The sequence below is a fragment of the Cornus florida genome, unplaced genomic scaffold, assembly GCF_030987335.1.
Source record: "Cornus florida cultivar Cherokee Brave unplaced genomic scaffold, ASM3098733v1 CherokeeBrave_3.0.0_Hap2_Chr08, whole genome shotgun sequence".
Lineage (NCBI taxonomy): Eukaryota > Viridiplantae > Streptophyta > Magnoliopsida > Cornales > Cornaceae > Cornus > Cornus florida.
Window position 1 is genome coordinate 36,200,702 of NW_026775578.1, and position 21,611 is coordinate 36,222,312.

The following is a 21,611-nucleotide window of genomic DNA, read 5'->3' on the forward strand; positions in this document are numbered from 1 at the left end:
TTCCTTTGTGTCTTCCACCCAAACTTGAAACGATCAAAATTTGTGATGGAAGAAGGATGACTCATTCATCATCTTTTCTCTTATCTTCTTACCATTTCTTGATCGAACAGAAGAATTTTGTTTATTCTTTCTTATTTTTCATCTACCCTTTTTCTTTCCTTCTTACCAAACAGAAAATTAAGGTAATTGAAGTCTTTTTATTACCACGATATGACAATTTAGTCATTTTTAAAATCAGAAGTGGGTTGTGTTAGAGTATGTATGCCAAATCCCAGGAAGTTCAAGTATTAAAGGACAAATGGTGTGTAATTTAGGTCGGTGTAATTTAACCTAAAAATATATATTAGATATTTGGTGACAAGTCATATGAATTAATTTTTTATTTTTAAATTTATTTGGTAACAAGACTGGTGTATCCTTGGCATTCGTTGCTTGCTTTATCTTTTTGATGGGTTGCAATGGATTCTCCCCATCATCCTCTCTCCCTCTCTCTATAACATAAAGCAGTTTATACGTACAGAAACCATGGAGGGTCTTGTCCAAACCCTCGTAACGCCTCCAAATCACCACCCACGACAATCCTATTGCTCAACAACGACAACAACTACAAGAGTCATAGCATCAGCTACACCACGAAAACTACTACTCTCTCCCTACACCTTCACTCTCTCTCTTCATCATCATCCTCTTTCTTCTTCACATTCGGCCTTCGGTTTTTCCACCACTTTTTATCCCCCTTCTCGTTTCGCCTCAACTTGTACGTGAATTTCAAATTTTTACATGCTTTTGTGTTGTAAAATGGAATCCCAATTTCTGTATGTTTCTGCAACAGCTTTGTGGGTTTTATTTACTTAATCTGGAATTGTAATGGGTTTGTTCTAGATGTTATATATTTGAGTGTGATTTTATTGGAATATCTGTAGAAATTTATAATGGGTTTGTTCTAGATGTTACATTTGGGCATGATTTATTGGAATTTCTGTAGAAAATTTGTCGGTTTAACTCAATTGGTGTATAGTTTGAACATGGTTTTCCACATATTTTTTGATTTTTTTTTTTATAATTATTTTTAATGCAGTTTATTGGCATTTTCACTACTTTTTAGGCTTAACCAGAAAAGCTTTTTTTTTTGCATGAATTATCTAGAAACTAAATGCGCCTGCAAAATCATTAATGTATACCAAAAAATTTGAAGTGAAAAACAAATTTATGGGTTTCTTTAATAGAAATTTCCCTAAGATTGCTCGATTAATGTATACTTTTGGTAGTGCTTGTCTTTTCCTTAGTTCATTTAGATACCTCCAATTTGCACAATTTTACTTTAGTTGTTCGTATTGTAAAAAAATTCAGTTTGCTAAAGTTATTTCATGGTTCAAAATCCGTGCTCTCTATCACAAGTTGTGATCCATTTTGTACGTTAATATGCTTACCCTGCCACTTATGGTTCGTTATAATTGAAAATGAATGTCCTAAAGCATTGAATTTCAATACTGTATTTTTACTTTTTTATTGATGTACTCATATACTTTTTTGAATTTTGAAGTTGACTCAGTTTTACTTGCAACACCGGAGAGTCAATTGAGTGTAGGAGTCAGCACTGAATCAAGCGAGTGGGCACTGCAAGGTACTTGTTTTTGAATTTCGAAATATTTTTGTCAAGTAGTTTAGAAATGATTTGATGACCACCTTGTGTTAAACTTGTTTGGTAGGATAATTGTGTGTGCACCAAAAGTTTCAAATAATACCATTACATTGATGATGCATATTGATAGATACTTCAATTTTACGATTATACACTGTGTTCATTATGTTTAGTTCAAAGTCTTATTTGAAATGTTTTTTGGAGATGTAAATTCTGTAAAGGAGATTATGTTGTTTTTTTTGGAATGGTTTATTTTCTTGATAGATAGTAAACTGAATTTGTTTGCAGAATAAAATAGAAAGAAAAAGAAAGAGGATTTCGATTATGGAAAGATTGTGCCAAGTTCTACAAAGTGGTTGCTAATACCTCACTTCCCAACAAATGTTGAGGTCATTATTACATCTCTAAGGCCTCACATAAAATGCTATTGTTAAATTTGAACAGAACTTTATAACATCAGTACACAAGCCAATTAACCTCTTTGGCGATTATGCGGTCATTATTACCTAACATTTAGGGATTCATCTAAACTCTATCTTGAACAGTTCTGCTGGAAAATCATGGACCTAGAAGGCCACTTAATTAGTGTGCCTACACAAATCAGAGGTGACATTTTTGCCTTAAATATGACCGACAAACTTGAATTGATGAGTTTTTCTTTCAATTTTCACTCAGGACTTTTCATCAGTTGCCATTGAATCTTTTAACTTGTCAATTTTTTTCCTATTCTGAGTAGTTATCTTTACTTGTTCAAGGATCATGTCTTATTTAGAAAAAAAGACTTGGTATTTTGGTTCATGGTTTTATTTAATTTCAATTTTTTTTCATCACATTCAAGCTCTTAAAAGTGAAACTGTTCTTTCAAGGTAGGTTAATTGTATTCGAATCAGCAAGTGCAAATAATATTATATGGCGGTCAAATTTGAGAGCTCAAACATATCCCTATGAGCCTGGAGTTATTATGTAGGCAAACTAATATAGTGTTCTGTCCATCCATTTTCTATATGAAAATAAATGTCTTGCTCTTTTGAAACCCCCTACTAGACTGTGACCAATAGTTGTATCTGTTAAAACCTAGTAAGAGCTGGTAAGCATTTAGGTGACTTGTCTTTGTAATTGCAGTCCCATGAATGTGTTGCACATGAATTGTTGTTCTAATGGATAGACCCTATGAATCATGCATTTACATGTCTTAATAGCTTTGATTTTATTGACAGATTTTTATACCTTGAGAAGGGATGTCGAAACTACCTCAGGCCGTGTTGAGGAGATTACGGCCTCTGCTGGCATGAAGCAATTAGAAGAAGATGTTGCAGCTTTGGAAATGAATGCTTCGGACAGCACTTTCTGGGATGATCGTGCTAAAGCTCAGCAAACCCTTCTGGCCTTGACTGATGTCAAAGACAAAATAAGGCTTCTAACTGAGTTCAAAACCCAGGTCCAAACTTATTTCTTCTGTAATTTACACTTTTTTTTTTTGTGTTTTAGTTTCTTTCAAAATTATAGGAGTGAAAAATGAAGCACCATGCATTCATAAAATTGAACTTATCTTTTTTGATAAGTCTAAAAATTAAATATTATCATCTCATTTATTTTTAACACCTTACTTTTTGTTCTCCTTTTTTCATCATTTTCAAATTTCTTCTCCAACATCCAAATCGTCGGAAAAGCTCAAGTCTACATTTTGTGTCATTTTTTTCCCCTTCATAATATCTTACTTCTTTGTATGAATTATTGTTAAAAAAAGTTATTAATACATGATGCGGGCCATTTGTCAAAATTTTACGAATTCTTCAAAAAATTACTCAAATTTAGATGATTTTCTTTTGAAAAGGCTTTGGTTTTGTCTTTGTCTGGTGCTTGATGCAAATTTAAAGAGGCGTTGGGGAAGGACCCACTGTTTAGGAGGTTCTGTCCTAAGTAATTTCACATAAAGTATCAACCACCTTGATGTCCTTACTCACTATATGTCTAGAATTTATTTAATTACATTGGATTGCCTTAATACTTGGCCAATATAATGAAGATAGTATTCTAGCTCCTTGAGAGACTTGACCCGACGAGTCTGTGAATGACATCTATGATAACTGACCACCTGGACAAGATGGTATCAACCTAGCCACCATAATTGTCCAAATGCTTCTTGAGTCATGGCCATATTCTCAGTTCAAGAATAAGAAACTTGATGGGCCTTTTGTAGTATATTTTGTTTGAACTTGAAAGTGAGTATAGAAAAAGCCTAAATACATTATTGCAACTCAGATGACTTTATTTTAAGGTAGGGTGAAGATCTATTTTATTAGCTAGGTGATACCTTTGTTAGTTGTTACCTTGTCTCAGTTATCCAAAAGATGCAGAAATTGACAGCATCTAGAGCTCATGGTCGTTGTTTTTTTTAATTTTTTTATTTGGGACGGAAGCTTGTTTTTAAGGGTCCCATGAAACTCATGTAGCTCAATTTAATAATGAGAAGATTCTTGGCAGAAATATGCTTGTAAATGTTGTATGGAGGCAGATGTTGGTGGATCAATTGATCAAGCTTAAATACTTTTGATAAAAATAAGGTCGTTGAGATAATTGAATGGGAACCAAGGGAAAATTCTATATAAATGAATGTAAAACAGAACAATGGTTTTGATGGTTCAAAAAATGTAGTGAAGACTGTCTGCTAAGGCAGTGGCACCTGAGGTGAAGTCTTCAAAAGAGAAAGCTAAAACGGTGAGAGATACGATAATTGACAAGTGACAAGAGATTTAAATCAGTATTAACCTATGTTACCCGGACTCGGGTACGGGTACGTGTCTAGAGGTCGGATCCACCAATCTATTCAATTATAGGACACGGGGACAAGGCATAAAAGTGTCCAAAAATCGGACACGGGTACTTAGACACGGCATATAACAGAGCTTGAACCACTTATTTACATAAGTACACAGCTGTGGTTCAACACGTGGTTTACAAAAATTGTCTTATACCTTCAAGCTAATACCTGTGTTACCTGGACTCGTCAGTTTAGGTCAGGGTGTCCATGTTAACACGACACGACACGGACGCCGACACGAAATATGGGTCGGACACCCCTTGCTTCCATCGGACATGGTTGATCAATGACTGAAGAAGACATGCTCGCGTTTGCTAGTTAGAAATTAGGGCTTTTTTAAGGTTGAAGATGGTCGTTTTCAACACGCGGCTGTTACACGATTTTTAATTTTATGCGAAAGTGAATTCACGCCACTCATCTCTCTATTTGATAATCTGACGTGTGGCAGATGAGTGGTCACTTTTACTGCCACGTTTTCTTTGTTTCTGCGTTCCTTTATCACATTGGGCTCAGTGCAGTTACTTTTTTTATTGGACCCAGTGCATTCACTTTTTGACTTTTCTTACTTTTACATTTGCTTCGTATCTTTTTTACTCTTAGGAGACTTACTTACTTTTCTTAGTAGTATTAAAAAACAATATATATAGAGCCTTGTGCAGTTACTTTTTACTTTTACATTTACACTACTTTTCTTGTAAAAAACCATCTACCTTACCAACTAAAAGATAAATGACAAGGATATCTCTCTTTTTTTTCTTTTTCTTTTTTTTTGTAGAGAGAGAGTAGGACATAATGTCTATACTTGCGAGACTTAAATAAATAGGTTATACTTTTATTATTGTATAATAATTAAAATGTGTCCAGTATGAGTATGGGTCTAAATAAATAATAAATTCTAGAACTAATGATCGGTGATTTTTTTTTTTTTTTTTAAAAAGAGATACAGTAAAAAGATGGCCTTCAACCCATCATAACAGAATATTATATATATATATATATCTACAGTATAAGACAATTTTTGTAAACCACGTGTTGAACCACAGCTTCAAGCTCTGTTATATGCCGTAATTAAGTACCCGTGTCCGAATTTTGGACACTTTTATTCCGTTTCCCCTTGTCTTATAATCTCTGTTACATGGACTCTTCAAAAGTAGTGAAGTACTCGTGTCGGACACGTATCCCTCGGACATGGATATGGGATATGTGTCTGACACTTTTGGTTAGACATGTACTTAAAAAACATATCTAATCATCCAATTACATAATATTATTACTTTAAAATAAGTTAAATGCCTATATTGAACATTATATTATATAAAAAAATTACTTTACTCTAGATAATAAAATAAAATAATTAATAAAATGAATATTTAGCCGTGCCCGTGTTTGGAGATTTGACACGTCCGACGGATGAATACATACCCGTGTCCGACACCCGTACCCGAGTCCGTGTAACATAGCTTATAATTGAATAGATTGGTGGATCCGACCTCAAGACACATAGCCGTGTCCGACACCCGTAACCGAGTCCAGGTAACATAGGCTAGCAATATCAATAAGAATCTAATGATGATATATTGTAAGTTGAATTTGTTGGAAAGTTTTCTTTTTTCTTTTTCCCCTTTGTTTCTCCTTTTTTTGTAAACTCATATGTTATTAAGGACAAAATATTATGATATTCATAGTAATATACTATTAGCTGGGTGGTTTCTTAGTAATAGTAAACTTAGGTATGTGCCTAAAATAGTGAGAGAGAGAGTTAAGGCACTGTTTGATAAAACTGAAAAATTTAAGAGCTTAATTTTAAGCGCCGAAGTTTTTAAGTGGTAATTAAAAATAAATATTTTTGATATATTTTTGAATTTTCAGCGTTCAACATTCAGTGATAAGTGATGTCCCTGTCACTCAAAATTTTACCCCATTTTAAGTGGCACTTACTGTTTTCAGTGATATTCAAATTGTGTTATTAGACACACTTAATTGGATAAGCGATTAATCTGTTCAGAATTAAGCGCTGAAATGAGTTATCAAACACCACTTGGTGACTTGGTGTAGTGCTGCCTTCCAGTTGCAAAGCTTAATAAGTTGCTTCTATGCCTAGGAAAGAATTTGACAACTAGAATGTAACTTAAGATATAGTTCAGACCACGGTGATCATACACATTGCAGTCTAAAATATACTTTTAGTTTTAAAATACAACATAATATACTTTTTTGGGCATTGTTTGGACTATATTTAGTTCAGGCTCATAAATTCATGATCCACTCTACTATTTTGTCAATTTCAATTTCTGGATCCAAGTCCAACTCCATGCATATAAAGTCTAAACTCATTCATTTATATAACAGTAGACTGAAGGTAAGCTTTTCTCTTCGTTTTCTTAACCCCCTCCCCCCGTTCATGTCCACCTTTAAGTTGATAGTGTGTGTTGGTTTGAAAATTCTTGCAATTATATCTGTGGATGTGGCATTGACAAGATGGAGTTTCTAAGTCTGGAAAAGTCATAAATTGGAAGATCAATATGGTATGAGCTTGCAGTTTAAATATGGCAACACGTGTTCAAATCGGAATCAGAATTATACATGCACAAAAAATCCCCTGCTTATGTGACATTAGTATGATATGCAGTGGTTACCTCGTTGACTGCATTTGGGAATATTTTGGGTGCCAGATGGGAAGGAGCCTCTCCAAATGCGGGAGTAAGGCTGCGTTCATTTGACCCTCCCCAGACCCCGGATTGGCGGGAGCCTCGTGCACTAGGCTAGCCCTTTAGAGTTTAGATGGGAAAATTTCTTATCATTTAACAATTTGCTCCATCACATCTTCGAACAATGGAGGAAAAAATGATGACTTTTTCATTAACTATGATCACCTAATTCAATCCACACACGGGTGTTCTTAGTCATTAATCTTCGGTATGGTAATCTTCTTTTGATCACGTGAAATGTTTTTATTTAACATTGTTACCTTTCCTCTTTATCTGTGTGTATTGCTTTTGACACGTGAACCTCACAATTTAGGATTGTCGCTTAGTTTCCGGATCTAGTTTATGTTGGTGGATCTTTATGATCTTCTAGTTTCTTTTTGCTTTTATATATTGTGCTTTAGAATGTTGGAAATTGGAATCTTCTTTTGTTTACAACTGGGGTATATAATGTGTTCTATACGATTTCATTCAGGTTGAAGATGCCGAAACAATTGTTAAGCTTACTGAGGAGATGGATTCTATTGATTCTGGGCTTCTTGAAGAGGCTGTCAATATTATTAAAGAACTAAACAAGGCATTGGATCGGTTTGAATTGACTCAGCTACTTTCTGGTCCCTATGACAAAGAAGGTGCTGTTATTTCAATCACGGCCGGTGCTGGGGGTACTGATGCACAGGTAATTGTTTTACCTACAAACAAAGATATCAATAAGTTAGATGGAATTTGACCACCTATTCTTGGCATGCACTTAGATGAGAGCAGTAATCCACCATCCTCAGCAAAAGTATAACCTCTGGCCGCCATCCTCACCTATTCTTTGTGTTAGATCTGTACAATGAACTGCAAAATTATTCACTTTTTTCTGCATGATTTTTGTAAATTTCTTTGATAATTTCCAGTGCAGGATTGGGCTGACATGCTTCTCAGGATGTATGTGAGATGGGGAGAGAAACAAAGATACAAAACAAGAGTGGTTGAAAAGTCCTTGGGAGAAGAAGCTGGGATTAAGTCAGCCACAATTGAAATTGAAGGTCGTTATGCCTATGGGTATTTGTCGGGGGAAAAGGGTACACATCGCATTGTACGACAGTCTCCTTTCAATTCTAAGGGCCTTCGCCAGGTAACTTTATCATGTTATTGTTCTATTTTCCATCTTCTTGAAAAAATGGATCAAAGCAACACTGGTTAATAATAATTGTGGATTAATTTTGCAAATATTATCATTGAGGAAAGGGCTAGCCTAGTGCATGAGGCTCCCGCCATTGTGGGGTCTTGGGAGGGTCAGATGTACGCAGCTTTACTTGTTGTTTCCGGTTTCGAACCTGTGACCACCAGGTCGCAATGGAGGTCCTTCGGTTTATGACTCTCCCCAGACGCTGCAATGACGGGAGCCTCGTGCACTTGGCTAACCCTTTTTATCACTGAGGAAAGGAGACCCACTTTACTATTTTTGGAACTTGTCCATGTTAGATAACTCCATAAATTGGTAAAAGATGTTCCATTTCTTTTACCACTTCAGTGGTCATGTGGAAGAACTTTGGTTCATTTAATATTCTTTCTTGGTAATTTGTTTCTTTCATCAACTTCTTTTTTGATAAATAAGATCTATCTTTCATTAACATTTAAAAGATTTAAAATTGATATTGAGACTTCATTTATTGTATCCTGGAGATATAGTGCACAAGTATTGTTTAGAGCTAGTGGCATTTATGTTAGAGATCTGGTTTGCACCTTAGTCCTGGTTAGGGCTGCAACTTGGGCGGGTTAACGTAGCCCAACCTAGAAAATTTGAAATTGGGGCTTATATTCACAAATCGGGTTCATGTTCGGGTTGGGTTTTATCAAAACCCAGACATATTCGGGTTGGGCTCGGGCTCAACCCGAACCCAACCCAAAACCCAATTTTTTTTTTTTTTTTTTTTTCTCCTTCTCTCTCCTCTCTCTGTCTCTGCCGCCGTCCATGGACGAAACCTGAGAGTTGAGAGGGGGGCTTAATTTTTTTTTTTTTCGCTTTTCTCTCTCCTCTCTCTTCTTTCTTTTTCTCTCTCTTCTTTTTCTTTCTCTTTCTGTCGCCGCCGGCGTTCCTCTGCCGTTGCCGCCGGCGTCCCTCGCGTCAGCCACTGATCCACCGCCGGCGTCCCTCACCTCAGCCACTGATCCACTGCCGCCGTGACTTCCAAAAATAAATTAAAACAAAACTCATACATACAAGTTAGCAGTTGCAGAGAGAGAGAAAGTCCATAGGTTTTGAACTTTTGATTCTTGCAGAAAGATGGATAAACAGAAATATATGGGTTTTGAACTTGTGATTCTTGGTTGATTTTGTAGCTTGCAGTTGCATAGAGAGAGAGGGGGGGCAATTTCAGAGTAGAGAACGAGGGGAGATTGAGGCGATTGGGGAGGCAGAAATGGTTGCCCTAAAAAAATATATATTTTTAATAATAATATAATCAAATATATATAATATACATATATATATATATATATATATATATAAATTCAAAAAAAAAATTATATATATATAAAATTTAATTTAAAAAAAATAAAAAAATTTCAACCCGTCAACCCGACCCAACCCGCCCGAAAATATTCGGTCCGGGTTATGATCTCAACCCATGTTAAGTACAATTCGGGTTAGCCCAACCCAACCCGATTCGGGTTAAGGTTGGGTTGGGGCTGGGCTGGGTTGGGCCAGCCCAACTTGCAGCCCTAGTCCTGGTTGATGTTTCCTGTGTTTGGCATTTTCTACCATCTTCCATGCCAATTTTTACCATTTGATTAACTGATTTTAAATGTAGATATTTCATACCCAATGGTCACATGTCACTGTGCTAGCAAATGGTAACATCAGGAAATGTTGAAAAATCTAACGTGTATATTCTTGTGCTTTATATGATGTACGAAGCAGGTATATTGCTAAAAAAATTAACTTGTTGAAGTTTAAAGAAACACAATTAAAATGACAAGAATGTGGGAAACTGTATGTAAACCTTGGAGATATAGCATGGGAGTGTTGACAGTCTAACTCTAGTGCCAGAAGCTTTGTGTTGAATGATAATCTGTCTCTTTCTCTCTCATTCCTAGGAGACGAACTTATTCTGTGTGTTTTGACATTAAATTGTACACAGACGAGCTTTTCTGGTGTTGAATGCATACCTCTTCTTCCTGAAGAGTCGCTGGATGTTGAAATGCCTGAGGAAGACCTAGAATTCAGTTTTTCAAGGGCAGGTGGGAAAGGAGGTCAGAATGTGAATAAGGTTGAAACTGCTGTCCGGATTACCCATATCCCCACTGGCATCACTGTTCGCTGCACAGGTATTCTTTCCGCATGACTCTTGTTTCTTTCTTTTTGAGGTTCTCTATCTTGCCGAGAGAATTTTGGCTCCTGGAATTTGTGTGAAGTTGCATTTGAAGCTCGTACTTTATTTTTATTTGTTACTTTTATTGTGGATTCCATAGATAGAATAAATATTGGCTCATATTATTGCACTGAAATCATCTCCCTGGGAAAGAATAGGTAATGCAACAGTCCCTTCACAGAGTAACTGGTACATTTTCTTCTTTTCACCCTAAACGTAGTGATGGAAGCTACTTCATTTATTTTAAAGCAAATTTGTGACCTTTAGTGAAAACATTTAGGTCGCAATAACCAACAGGCCAGTGGCCTAGCGGTATGAAGCCCCTATTTCTCAAAGAGAGGTCAAGGGTTCGAGCCTCATTGGAGGCATGTGTGTGTGAGTACCAATTAGGAAAAAAAAAAAAAATTTAGGTCGCAATAAGCTTTAGATGCCACTGGGGCTAGCTTGTCCAAATGGGCAACGAACTGAAACAAACTGATCATCAAAACAAGTGAGCATTTGGAAGAGATTTGCTTAGAGTATTGGTTAAACCAAAGATAAATCTAGGAGAGCATTTGAACTGACCGAGGCTGCATTCTGATTTCCCCTTTGAATTTGAATGGGCCTATTTCATTTTCTATGGTGAATTGGTGATTGAAGTAAAAGTTAAATTGTCTATACTGGGCCCACTGGAATTAGGATACTTTATCATATGTCATTTATTGTTTGTGATTTTTCCCATGTTTCCTTGAAATGATAGAAATTCAACAAATTCAAACATCATTCATGAAATAGATGTCCTTTTTCCTAATGGCACCATTGAAGATGACTGTATCTAACTGAAATTTTTTCCATATAAATTATCAATGGGGGAATTCAATTTCCGGGGGATATCTATATACCACACCTTCAAATTGGTTCCTTTAATATATTGCAAAGTAGGATGTCCTTGATTTCCTTTCATGTTTTTTGGTATTGAGTGCTAATCGAGGAACGTGTTGATTTTCCCGAGCCCCGAGTGAACTCCTTTGAGTTCTTAGAGGAGGAGAAATGAAAATTTTGTACATATCAACCAAGTGGGATTTAATGATCTTGATATGACAATTCAATAACATGATTTTTTTAAGGTATTGCATTCTCTATTTCAAATTATTTACTGCCAGTGTATTGTTTTTTCTCCCAGCTCATTAATGGAAGTTTGTTCTCGTCTGTAATGCAGAAGAGAGGTCCCAACTGGCAAACAAGATCAAGGCCTTGAGCCGGTTGAAAGCTAAACTGATGGTCATCGCGGTGGAGCAACGAGCATCTGAAATCAAGCAAATTAGAGGAGATGTCGTGAAGGCCGAGTGGGGCCAGCAAATACGAAACTACGTATTCCATCCATACAAGCTTGTGAAAGACGTAAGAACAGCGTACGAGACCTCGGACATCACTTCTGTTATGGATGGTGAATTGGATCCCTTCATTAAAGCCTACCTCAAATACAAATACAGTGCATCCATGTCCTCTAGTGGATTAGAATAACAATTAATCCAGATTTTCACTTTCAGGGTTGCACATTTATATCAGCTCTTTGATTTTTTTGGTCTTTTTTGTTTAATAAATTATTTTGTTGATCATTTTTAGGCTTCTAAACTTGCTCAGTTGTTAGGCTTCTAATCTCCTGACTCATGACTGTCAATGGTAATGGTAGCACTTATGAAACTTACATGATGAACTGTTTTATAAGTAGTGATCATTAGTAATACAAAGCCAATTAATGAATTATGATTACAAATTAGACATATGTATTTTGGAATGATATTATATTATTAATGAATAATTTGCATATTTATATTAGAAGCACTAGGCATCATGCATGTGATAATCAATTTGGCAAAGTTCAATGCATCGTCATGCATGAATATTGTACATAATTTGTACTGTTATGGCCTTCCAATGAATTGTTATGTAAGCATAAAAGAAAAATATCAAGTTGCCAATTCAGTATTCGTAAATGATTAGAAATTTTATGTTTGGCAGGCGCGGAATTGGAAAAAAATAATTAAGAAAATTGAATAATTTTTTTTTTTCTTTTTCAATTTTACCAATTAATGTAACTTTCATGAGGCTGGTAAAAGACCTTGATTTAGTTGAACAACCAAAAATCCTCAATGGAATTGATCCAACTTCCATTAGATTGCTAAAAGGCCTGGTTGATCGAAGACTTGATTTTGGCTTTGACATGAAATACAAAATGTCGAGGAAAATGGCTAGGGAAAATTGCATAAAATCCCTTTCACTTTCAAATTTTGGCACAGTACAATTAGCCCTTAGTAAAAATTTACGTTTTCATTAAAATAATTTTTATTTTAATTTTTTTTTCTTTATAATTTTTAAAAATAAAAATTTAGAAAATTATGCAATATTAAAGTGATATTATAATAACAAAAATGTCTCTTAATATAATTTTTAAAAATTTAGGTTTTCTGTAAGAATGAGTTTCATTTCAGGTTTTTCTTTCCTTGTAATTTTTAAAAAATAAAAAATTAAGAAAATTTGAAAATTACGCAGCATACGCAGTGTAACTTGGGTTGGGTAACCCGAATCCAACCCTAGCCCAGCTTGATTTTTCAAGGACTTGGGCAATCATTTTTATAATTAGGGTTGGGTTTGGGTTGAAAAATCTCAACCCAAATTTGATTAAGGTTGGGATTGGGTTAAAGTGCTAGCAACTCGAGTCAACCCGAACCCGAATTTTAATATTATATATATATATATATATTTTTAGTTCTAAATACATTATATATAATAAAAAAAACAATGATTACTTTTTTCTTTTTTTCTTTTTAACTTCTTTTGTTAAATATTAACTTATTGTATATTACTATTTAGGAGAATTAATTTTCTAAAAATTTGTTTGTAATTTATTAAAAATCTACAAAAAGTCTTTAAATTTTTTCTTGTTTAAGAGTAATTTAATTTAAAACTAATTCAAGATCATATTAAATTTTCGGTGTAAAGATTAGCCATGTAAGTAACCTGAATTAACTTGAAATTTTTACCTGGAATCTAAATTTGAATTGCAAACTCGAATTTAAAAGTAGAAGGAAGAATTGGGGTTGGGTTGAGTAACTAGGCTGAGGCTAAGGTTAGGGTTGGGCTCATGTTATACTGTTATACCTTAATCCCACCCGAGTTGCAGCCCTAAAAATGCTTCTCTCAGTTCTCAATGGCAAGGGGGTTTTGGTCATTTGAGGTTTGATCAACAAATCAGCAGAGTGAGAAGTTCAAGATAGGTAATAGCTCTCCGGTAAAAGGACTTCTTCAATGGCGGCGAGAAATGCACTTCTCAAGCACCTGAGGGTGAACGCTCGACCCGTGCCTCCAAACCCTAGCTCAGTTTCTCTCTCCTTCGTCCATCTGCTCCGACGCAACTTCTCGGAGGAGGTCAGGGGTTCATTCCTCGACAAGTCCGAGGTCGCAGACCGAGTCGTCTCTGTTGTCAAGAACTTCCAGAAAGTTGACCCTTCCAAGGTAAACATGAATAAATTAGGGTTTTTATTTATTATTATGCCCGGTTTGATTGTAGGGTTTCAAGTGGAAGGTATTTCATACCCAATTTTTTTTTTTTTTTAATAATAATTGGGACCTGGGAGATCAACAACCTAGTCTAATATTGTTCTTTATTATGGGTATTGTCCAATAATTATTGGATGCATTATTGTATGCAACAGTGATTATTTTTACTTTGTGCTTGGTTATTTGATCAGTTATTATTCTCTGGAAGCAAAACAAATGAAGCATGTTTTTATTTTTTTCAAATAATGAAACATATTTGGCAAATACATGTTGTCTTGTGCCTTCTTTTTGTTTTGAAGTTTGCATATAAAAATGCTATAAATGTGCCCTTTTGTTATATTATGAGAACAATAATAAACTAAAGGAAAAAGAGATCCCCAAATGTTCACTGAGCATTACATTGGTTATATGGTCAGAAGCCGGTTCAGTGGAACTTTAGGCTGATTCTTTTGTTTTAGGAGGTATTAATCATGTCTTTCGATACATGGAGTCGTTACATTCTTCGTTCAGTTCGTTATGGCATTTCTGGACAGTAGACAATGTTATTGGGCCTATTAAGAAAGAACACTCTGCCTGTCAATATGTCCCTTTCTCTCTCTGTATTATGAGTTTATTATCTCAATGTGTCTTTCCATTTGTCTAATATTTGTCTTTTAACTGTTTCATTGCTGTTTCTAGAGCAATATTGAGATATTTTCAATGTAAAGTTATATCTCTCAAGAAATTTCTTATTGACATTTGAAGTGATAAAAGTGTCATGACTTTACGATTTCAAGCACATTGTTGGTTACTTATTTACTACTCAAATGTGTGCTTTGATCATAGCACTAATGATAATGATTATCAGATTGCAAGACAATATTGATTAATATGATTTTGAGACTGTTCATGTTTGTTGAGGACCTAATATCTTCTTTTACATATTTAGGTTGTTAGGCTTTGGGGTTTTCTTGAATCATCAAACTATCAGCGTCATAGTGTTAATAGTAGAGAAATAACAAGGATATGTTTATGAAAAGGTTTCTTGAGGTTTTCTTCCATTTAGCTTTGCATGTTTCATATGTGGGTTCTATACTGCATCACTATGGTAGCCTAACGACGTGTTGATCTATGATCAGTCTTGCTTTTATCCTTTTGTTTATCCCTTTCTTTATAGGATCAGGTATCTCACTGTCTCTGGTTTAACTGCCACAGTTTATTTTCTCTGCTAATAAATTTGCCCCTTAGAACTAGTGACTTTTGTTAAGTGCTGGTTAACTTTGCATTGTCCATTCATTACTTTGCCTTTCATCAAGAAGGTTTCATCTTATTGTCCTGTAGCTATTTGCAGTGTTTGAAAACTTTTCCTTTTGATTAATAGTGTTTTTGACGCAATCCATAATATTTTCAAGAATAGCATATTGATTAAGAGAATAACTTCAGAAATGGACTTGATTTTAAAGCAGGACCTAGTTAGGACCTTGGCTGGTTGAGGTTTAGTATTTCTAAAGCATTTTATTATGTTTACTTGTAGGTTAGTATGTTGCTGGTCAATTCTGTAGGTTTTCTTATACTTTAGGAGTCAAGACTATTTCTGGTAACTCTAGATTCATCCTACGTGGGCTGTAGCATGGGGTTCGTGTGTTGCATTTTGGATCGTCATATATCAAGTCTGTGTGTGTGGATTCTAGTAAGTTTATACGGATTATCCAAAATCTCTTTGTTAAATAATATATTCTAGTTGTACTAGAGTTCAATAGAGAACAAGCTCCAGAGAAATGTACTAGAAATAGTGCTCATTGCGGATTGTGCGGAGCAATTCCTACCGAAGTTGTGATGCCTAAAGGAATCTCGGAATGTTTTCTAGAGTTTATTCTTCCTTATTCTCATCTTTCATGTCTAGTATTGTTGTTAAGCCCTTGATCAAATCTTTTTTGGACCTTCGTTCTACTCGTAAAACCTTATTGGATAAAGCCCACTTCGTACCTACATCAATCACTCAACCATAGCACAAAAAAGAATTTGAAATTAAGTGGATTTACAGCTTACTGGAACTGCTTACAACCACCAGAAGAGGCCCTCTAACTTTGTTCTTCCTTGCCTAGTTAACACTCCAGGCCTTGCCCCTCCTTTTGCACCATTACAAAACCTAAAATCTATATTTAGAAAAGAATTTCAAGCATTTATACCTTTCTTAAACCCAATGCATCCAAAATAGAATACAGATCATTTCTAACAATGAGTTTTGCTCCCTTACCTGCTACTTTCACTTCTTGGTTTATGGTTGAAACTAAAATTTTCAACTCCCTTTGCCCCTTTCGATGTGGCCCCTCCCCCTTCTCCTGTCTTCCGCTTTATTTTTCTACCAACTCCAATGTATAGCTTCAACAAGTTGTACCGCTCTTTCTTTGGGGCCTTCACAGGGAGCCCACATGTTTACTTGCTCCTTCAGATTTGCCATGAATCATTCCGCCGCCTTCCGAGCTCACAGATCTTCCTTCCCATCCCAATTTCTGTCTGGGTGTCTTTTAGAAAGGATCACCATAGTTGGTGGCATGCACTCTACTGGCGGTAGACCCATAGTTCCTCCTCCACTCCTCAGCATAGCCCAGCATCTTCCCACGTCACCTGCCCCTATGTCCCTAAATGGCTGTCTATGGTCCATAACCAAATCAAGTTGCATTGATCGGATGCTGCGGTCAGAGATAATCCATTGTCAAGAATGGTATAAACTTCAGTCTCTTCACCCATAATCTTTCCTCAGCAGGGATACTTGTATCCAAACTCTCCTCCTCTGCCTGGAATAATTCTCCACATCTAAAAGCAAAAACCTTCAGAATCGTGACCATTCTTTGCATGGATTAAACCCAGGGACCTCAGGAACTGTAGATAAAACTCAATTGGGAAGGGCTTGAAGATTCTCAATTGTCATCCTTGTCCACTGTTCTGTAAACACTCTGCCACCCTCGGCCTTCTTTCTCCATGTTCCTGGACAGTCCCACAAACACCAATTTCAATTCTGCAGCAGTACACTTGCTCCTAGGCAGTCCGAGCCCTATTCCCGACTTCCATCTCAGAAGGCTTGTGCAACCCCGAAAGTATGGAAGACACCTCAGCCATCAGTATCTTGACTGCCCTTCCTACTTGATTGAGATGCTGCATGGTATCCTGGTCTTCGTCTGTGTTCCTGGCCCAAAAACCACCGCCTCTGTAGGATTCCCTCCCCCAGCTGCTTTAATCCAGTCATTTGAAGCTCTTCCCGGGCTTGATCGAAGTAGCAAACAATCTTGGTTGGGTTGGGCTGATTTTTCTCGTTTATATTACCTGCTGAACTGGGCATATCTGGATGGTCCTCGTTTTATAGATTGACTTTTTAAAAAAGGAACACTTGATCTAAGGGCATCTCAAAGGAGAAAAGGGATGCTATTTTTTGAACCGAGGGAGTATTTTTATATATAAAAATTATCTTATATTTGGCAAACTTTACTTGATAACGACTTCTAAAAATTAATGACTAGATGACATTTTATAACCTATAAACTGTACAAAATTTTGATGATTGCTGTATATTTTGCTACTATGTTGTTCACTCCTTTTATAAAATAAACTTGTAATTTGAATATTTCTTGCATTTAAACCTTTTTCACTAAAAGAAACTTGTATTTAATGTACAAGGTTCATTAGTCACATGTTGACGTCAATGAAATTTAAGAGGATAATTTAATTATAGACACGCCCAAAAATGTGTTGGACACATGTTTGGAAGTGTCTGAGAAGGGTCACTGTTCAACATGTGTGCGAAACAAGGTGACTCGCTTCTTAAATGGATACATCTCAGGTCCTAGCAGCCAACTTGCAATTTGGTTCAAGATCCCAACCTGAAGAAAGTCCCTTGTAGTCTTAATACATTCTGAAGCCACCTCAAAGCACTGCCCCTCACTGTTCGATTTCAATTCGTTAATAATCCTCATCACTTCTGCTTCTATTGGCATTAAACGCTGCTATTTTTTTTTTTTGTGAAAATGGCCCATATCGATAAGTATGATGGACAATTCTTCAATATTTTGTTCTTTCGCAACATAATATTATTGTTGTGCGCCAGTTAAAAATCATGCTTCTGCAGTCTACCTGAAGTAGGCTGCTAACAATTCTGCTACCTCATGAAAGGAACACATAATGCCTATAACTAGCCTGCTCGAACAGAAATTTGGGGTTTGATAAAGTGGGATAAGTAAAAAGGATTTTAGTGGTTTACTCCAATTAGTTGAGAAAGGCTTTATCTAGTTTTGTAAGTTACTCCCTCTGTCCCACAAAAAGTGTCCGCCTTTCTATTTTTGACGGTTCCAAAATAATTGTCCCAATTCAAAATTCAATTTACTATTTTTTTAATATTCCTAATTTACCCTCCTTGCCTTGAAGTTATAAAAGCAATTAAAGTTTGAAATAAGACCTCATGTGGACCCACCATAGAAGGGTATATTTGGAAATTCATTCCCTACCACTATAACAAAAAACATTAAAATCTATACTCTTAAAAAGTAAGGTTCCCAAAAAGGGACACTTTTTGTGGACGGAGGGAGTAGTTGATAGGGATATTTCTTGTTTTCATAAACCATATTGTTTCTCAAATAGTTCCGGTTGCAAACGTGATTGTAGATATGAAAAATTAGACCAAAAAAGTGATCAGACAAATGTATAATTGTTTGCAACCTTTTTTTTCCCCTTATCATTTGATTCTTTGGTTAGTAGCTTTCTAAGTGTCTAGAGAGTCCATTACTTACCAAAAAAAAAAAAAAAAAGTGTCTAGAGAGTCAATAATAGTTAAATTAGGTTTGGATCTGCTTGATAATTTTTTAGACCATAATTGGGTGGTTGTGATTTGGATTAGGATATGCGCATTATTGTAGTTGCTCTACAGATTCAACGTGACTAGCCCTGAGGTAAGTGAGGTTTTCACATTGTTGCGTGGGGAAGGGTTAGCGACACATATGTTCAAGACTGGATGATCTTCTTGAGAAGCAATGTTTCTGGTTGTGTAAGAAAGTTGTAAGAGCTGGACATTTCATGCTAGAAGAATTCTGTTAGGACCTTCAAAATAGTATATAAATGGGTGAAACTCCGGGAAGTTACAAATAGGTTGGTCATTTTTTTAAGCTTCAAATGGACTTTGAATATGTTGGTCAGCTTGGATTTTTGTAAATGCAGGTCAGGCTGTTGTTGTCCAACTCATTTGTTGTCATGAGGTTGTTTTCGGACTTGGTATATGTGTAAATGTGCTTTTGGTGAAATCGGTTCTTGCTAGATTTCCTTTTCCATTTTTTTTTCTTTTTACCCTTTGGACTTGAACCTTGGGCCCTTCCTCTCCCTTGGAGGTGGCAAAGATACTGCTCAAGGGAGAAAACGTGTTTTTGATAAGATTCATGTATACATCTAATTATCTTTGTTCATAAAGTTAAGATGTACCCCATTCTCTGAAGGTCTCCGCACTTTTCCCCACTTTAAGAAAACATTCAAGGTATTATCCCCCTGAGCCGAGTGCTTCCTTATGTCATATATATTTCTGAATTTGTTTTGGACTTGACTTCAATTATGACGAAAACTAGTATTTGCTTTTTGATATGAATTTATTTTAGTATAGGGTTTTTACTGCATGGGAGGTTCCCTGGCTTTTTCTTCAACCCCTCTCTCTCTCCCCTAATTTGTTTGTTAAGGGAGCATTTTGAAGTGCTTTAAGCACTTTTAATGGATAGGGTCCTCTAGTGGAAGTGCAAGAGTGAGAAATGTTGAAAATGCCCCTCCTCTCTACTTGTATTGAAAAAACAATTAGGTTAAAGTTGCATTAATAAGAAAACACTCTCAGTGCCGGCTTTGTTTTGTGGGATGATTCTCTGGCATGGTATAATTGCATACTTTTAAATTATATGTTTACGTTGTGCAGGTTACACCAAGTGCTCATTTCCAGAATGATCTCGGGCTAGATAGTTTAGACACTGTGGAGATTGTGATGGCATTTGAAGAAGAGTTTGGGTTTGAGATTCCTGATAATGAAGCAGACAAGATTCACTCCATCAATCTTGCCGTTGACTTCATTGCATCTCACCCTCAAGCAAAATAGGGGGGACTGATTTGTTTTCCCCTTTCTTGTGAGGAATTAGCTGCAGCAAGAGAGTAGTTTCTCTTTTCCTACCTTGGATATAAATTATTTGTTTGAGTTCCTTCTCTGTGGAAAGTTGGGAGTTTATCTTGGGCATTTGCTGACTTGTAGTTTCGTGCATAATTCCAGATGGAAACTACTATACGATTAAGTGGGCTATGATCTTTTGAAAAAATGCTGGTTGCTTAGATGATATTTTGTCTCAAAAGCGTTGAATTGTTTTCTTTTTCTCTCTACATTGAACGATCAATAGTGTACGGAAATATCATGGTCATGTTGATTGCTAAAATGATGAAAATGTATCTTGAGATTGTCCATCTGGTTATTGCAGGTAGCAACTGATCTCCGGCCAACTTGAAGTTGGTTTGGTCCGACGTGCGATCGGACGTGGATTTGGTGAAATATGTATCTTTTAGGCAAAGGGGTAAATTGGTTTATAGAAAATACATACACCAACTTGTGATGTTGAAACTTGAAAGTTTCTGTGTGCTAAATTTGCTAAACCTAGATCTCGGTTTGTTTGTGTGTGAATGAATTATTAATGTTGCAGCTGTTGAGAATTTTTAAAGATATGACAACCACTGTACGTTGGGCCCTTACAACATTACCCTATTGTAGTTGGGTCCTTCCTCACTCATTTTTCATAAAGATTTTAATACTGTAAATGAATCGATTTGTTCTTTAATTAAAGTTGCAAATGAATTAAATTTTTCATGAATTATTTGAATTTGGCTCGAAATTATTTCTTAAGCAAATAAAGTTTAATCTTAAATTTTGAGCTCGTTTAATCTTAATTTTTAATGAGTTAAATAATTAATGGAGTTTAATTGCGTGTTTTGTGCTTTCATGTAGCTCATCTTTGCTAATCTTGCATAGTTTAGAACCGAATTTTATGTTATTATCTTTCTCTGACAACAATAAAATTTTTTACTGACAACTATACGAATAAAAAATTGCAAAAACAAAATGTAACCGGTCAATTGGATGACAAAGTCTCTTAGTTAAATGACAAAAATTATTGCAAAAACAAAATGTAACTCGTCAAGATTTCTTGGATGACAAGGTATGTTGAATGTTGGATACTTATGCATGTACTTTCTTAAAAATTCCAGAAGAAAAAAACTTGAGATTTTATTTAAAAGTTAGTTTTAAAGAAAATTAACATGGGCAAAATGTGTTTAAAATTATCTAAAACGACTCGAAAATGTGAAAATATATCTAATTTATAGAAACTAAAGGATAGATTTAGGCTATAAATAGACCAGGGAGTGACCATATCTTTTCCAAGATGACAAAAAAAAACTGGAACAAGAAAGTTGTGTATCTTTCTATCTTGTAGTGAGCAATAATTCAATTAGAAAAACTAAAAGAATAAAATTAAAAAGAAGCAATCACATATTCAATCACA

General features: G+C 35.6%; 2 protein-coding genes across 3 annotated transcripts; both read left to right on the forward strand.

The window, feature by feature from the left end:
• Positions 1-405: 405 nt before the first annotated feature.
• Positions 406-12,274, forward strand: LOC132271295 (peptide chain release factor PrfB1, chloroplastic). Of its 2 annotated transcripts, none has more exons than XM_059772633.1 (7): positions 406-757; positions 1,553-1,624; positions 2,860-3,080; positions 7,644-7,847; positions 8,076-8,291; positions 10,300-10,486; positions 11,729-12,274. In XM_059772633.1, exons 1-7 carry the CDS (start codon positions 526-528, stop codon positions 12,031-12,033), a joined length of 1,437 nt encoding a protein of 478 aa, XP_059628616.1. In that variant the 5' UTR covers positions 406-525; the 3' UTR covers positions 12,034-12,274. The 2 variants fall into 2 exon arrangements, with proteins under 2 accessions (XP_059628616.1, XP_059628615.1); XM_059772632.1 differs by having other exon boundaries at positions 407-757; positions 1,544-1,624.
• Positions 12,275-13,687: 1,413 nt separating this feature from the next.
• LOC132271296 (acyl carrier protein 2, mitochondrial-like) lies at positions 13,688-20,439 on the forward strand. The gene is made up of 2 exons (XM_059772634.1): positions 13,688-14,025; positions 19,988-20,439. Exons 1-2 carry the CDS (start codon positions 13,819-13,821, stop codon positions 20,162-20,164), a joined length of 384 nt encoding a protein of 127 aa, XP_059628617.1. The 5' UTR covers positions 13,688-13,818; the 3' UTR covers positions 20,165-20,439.
• The last annotated feature ends 1,172 nt before the right edge of the window (positions 20,440-21,611 follow it).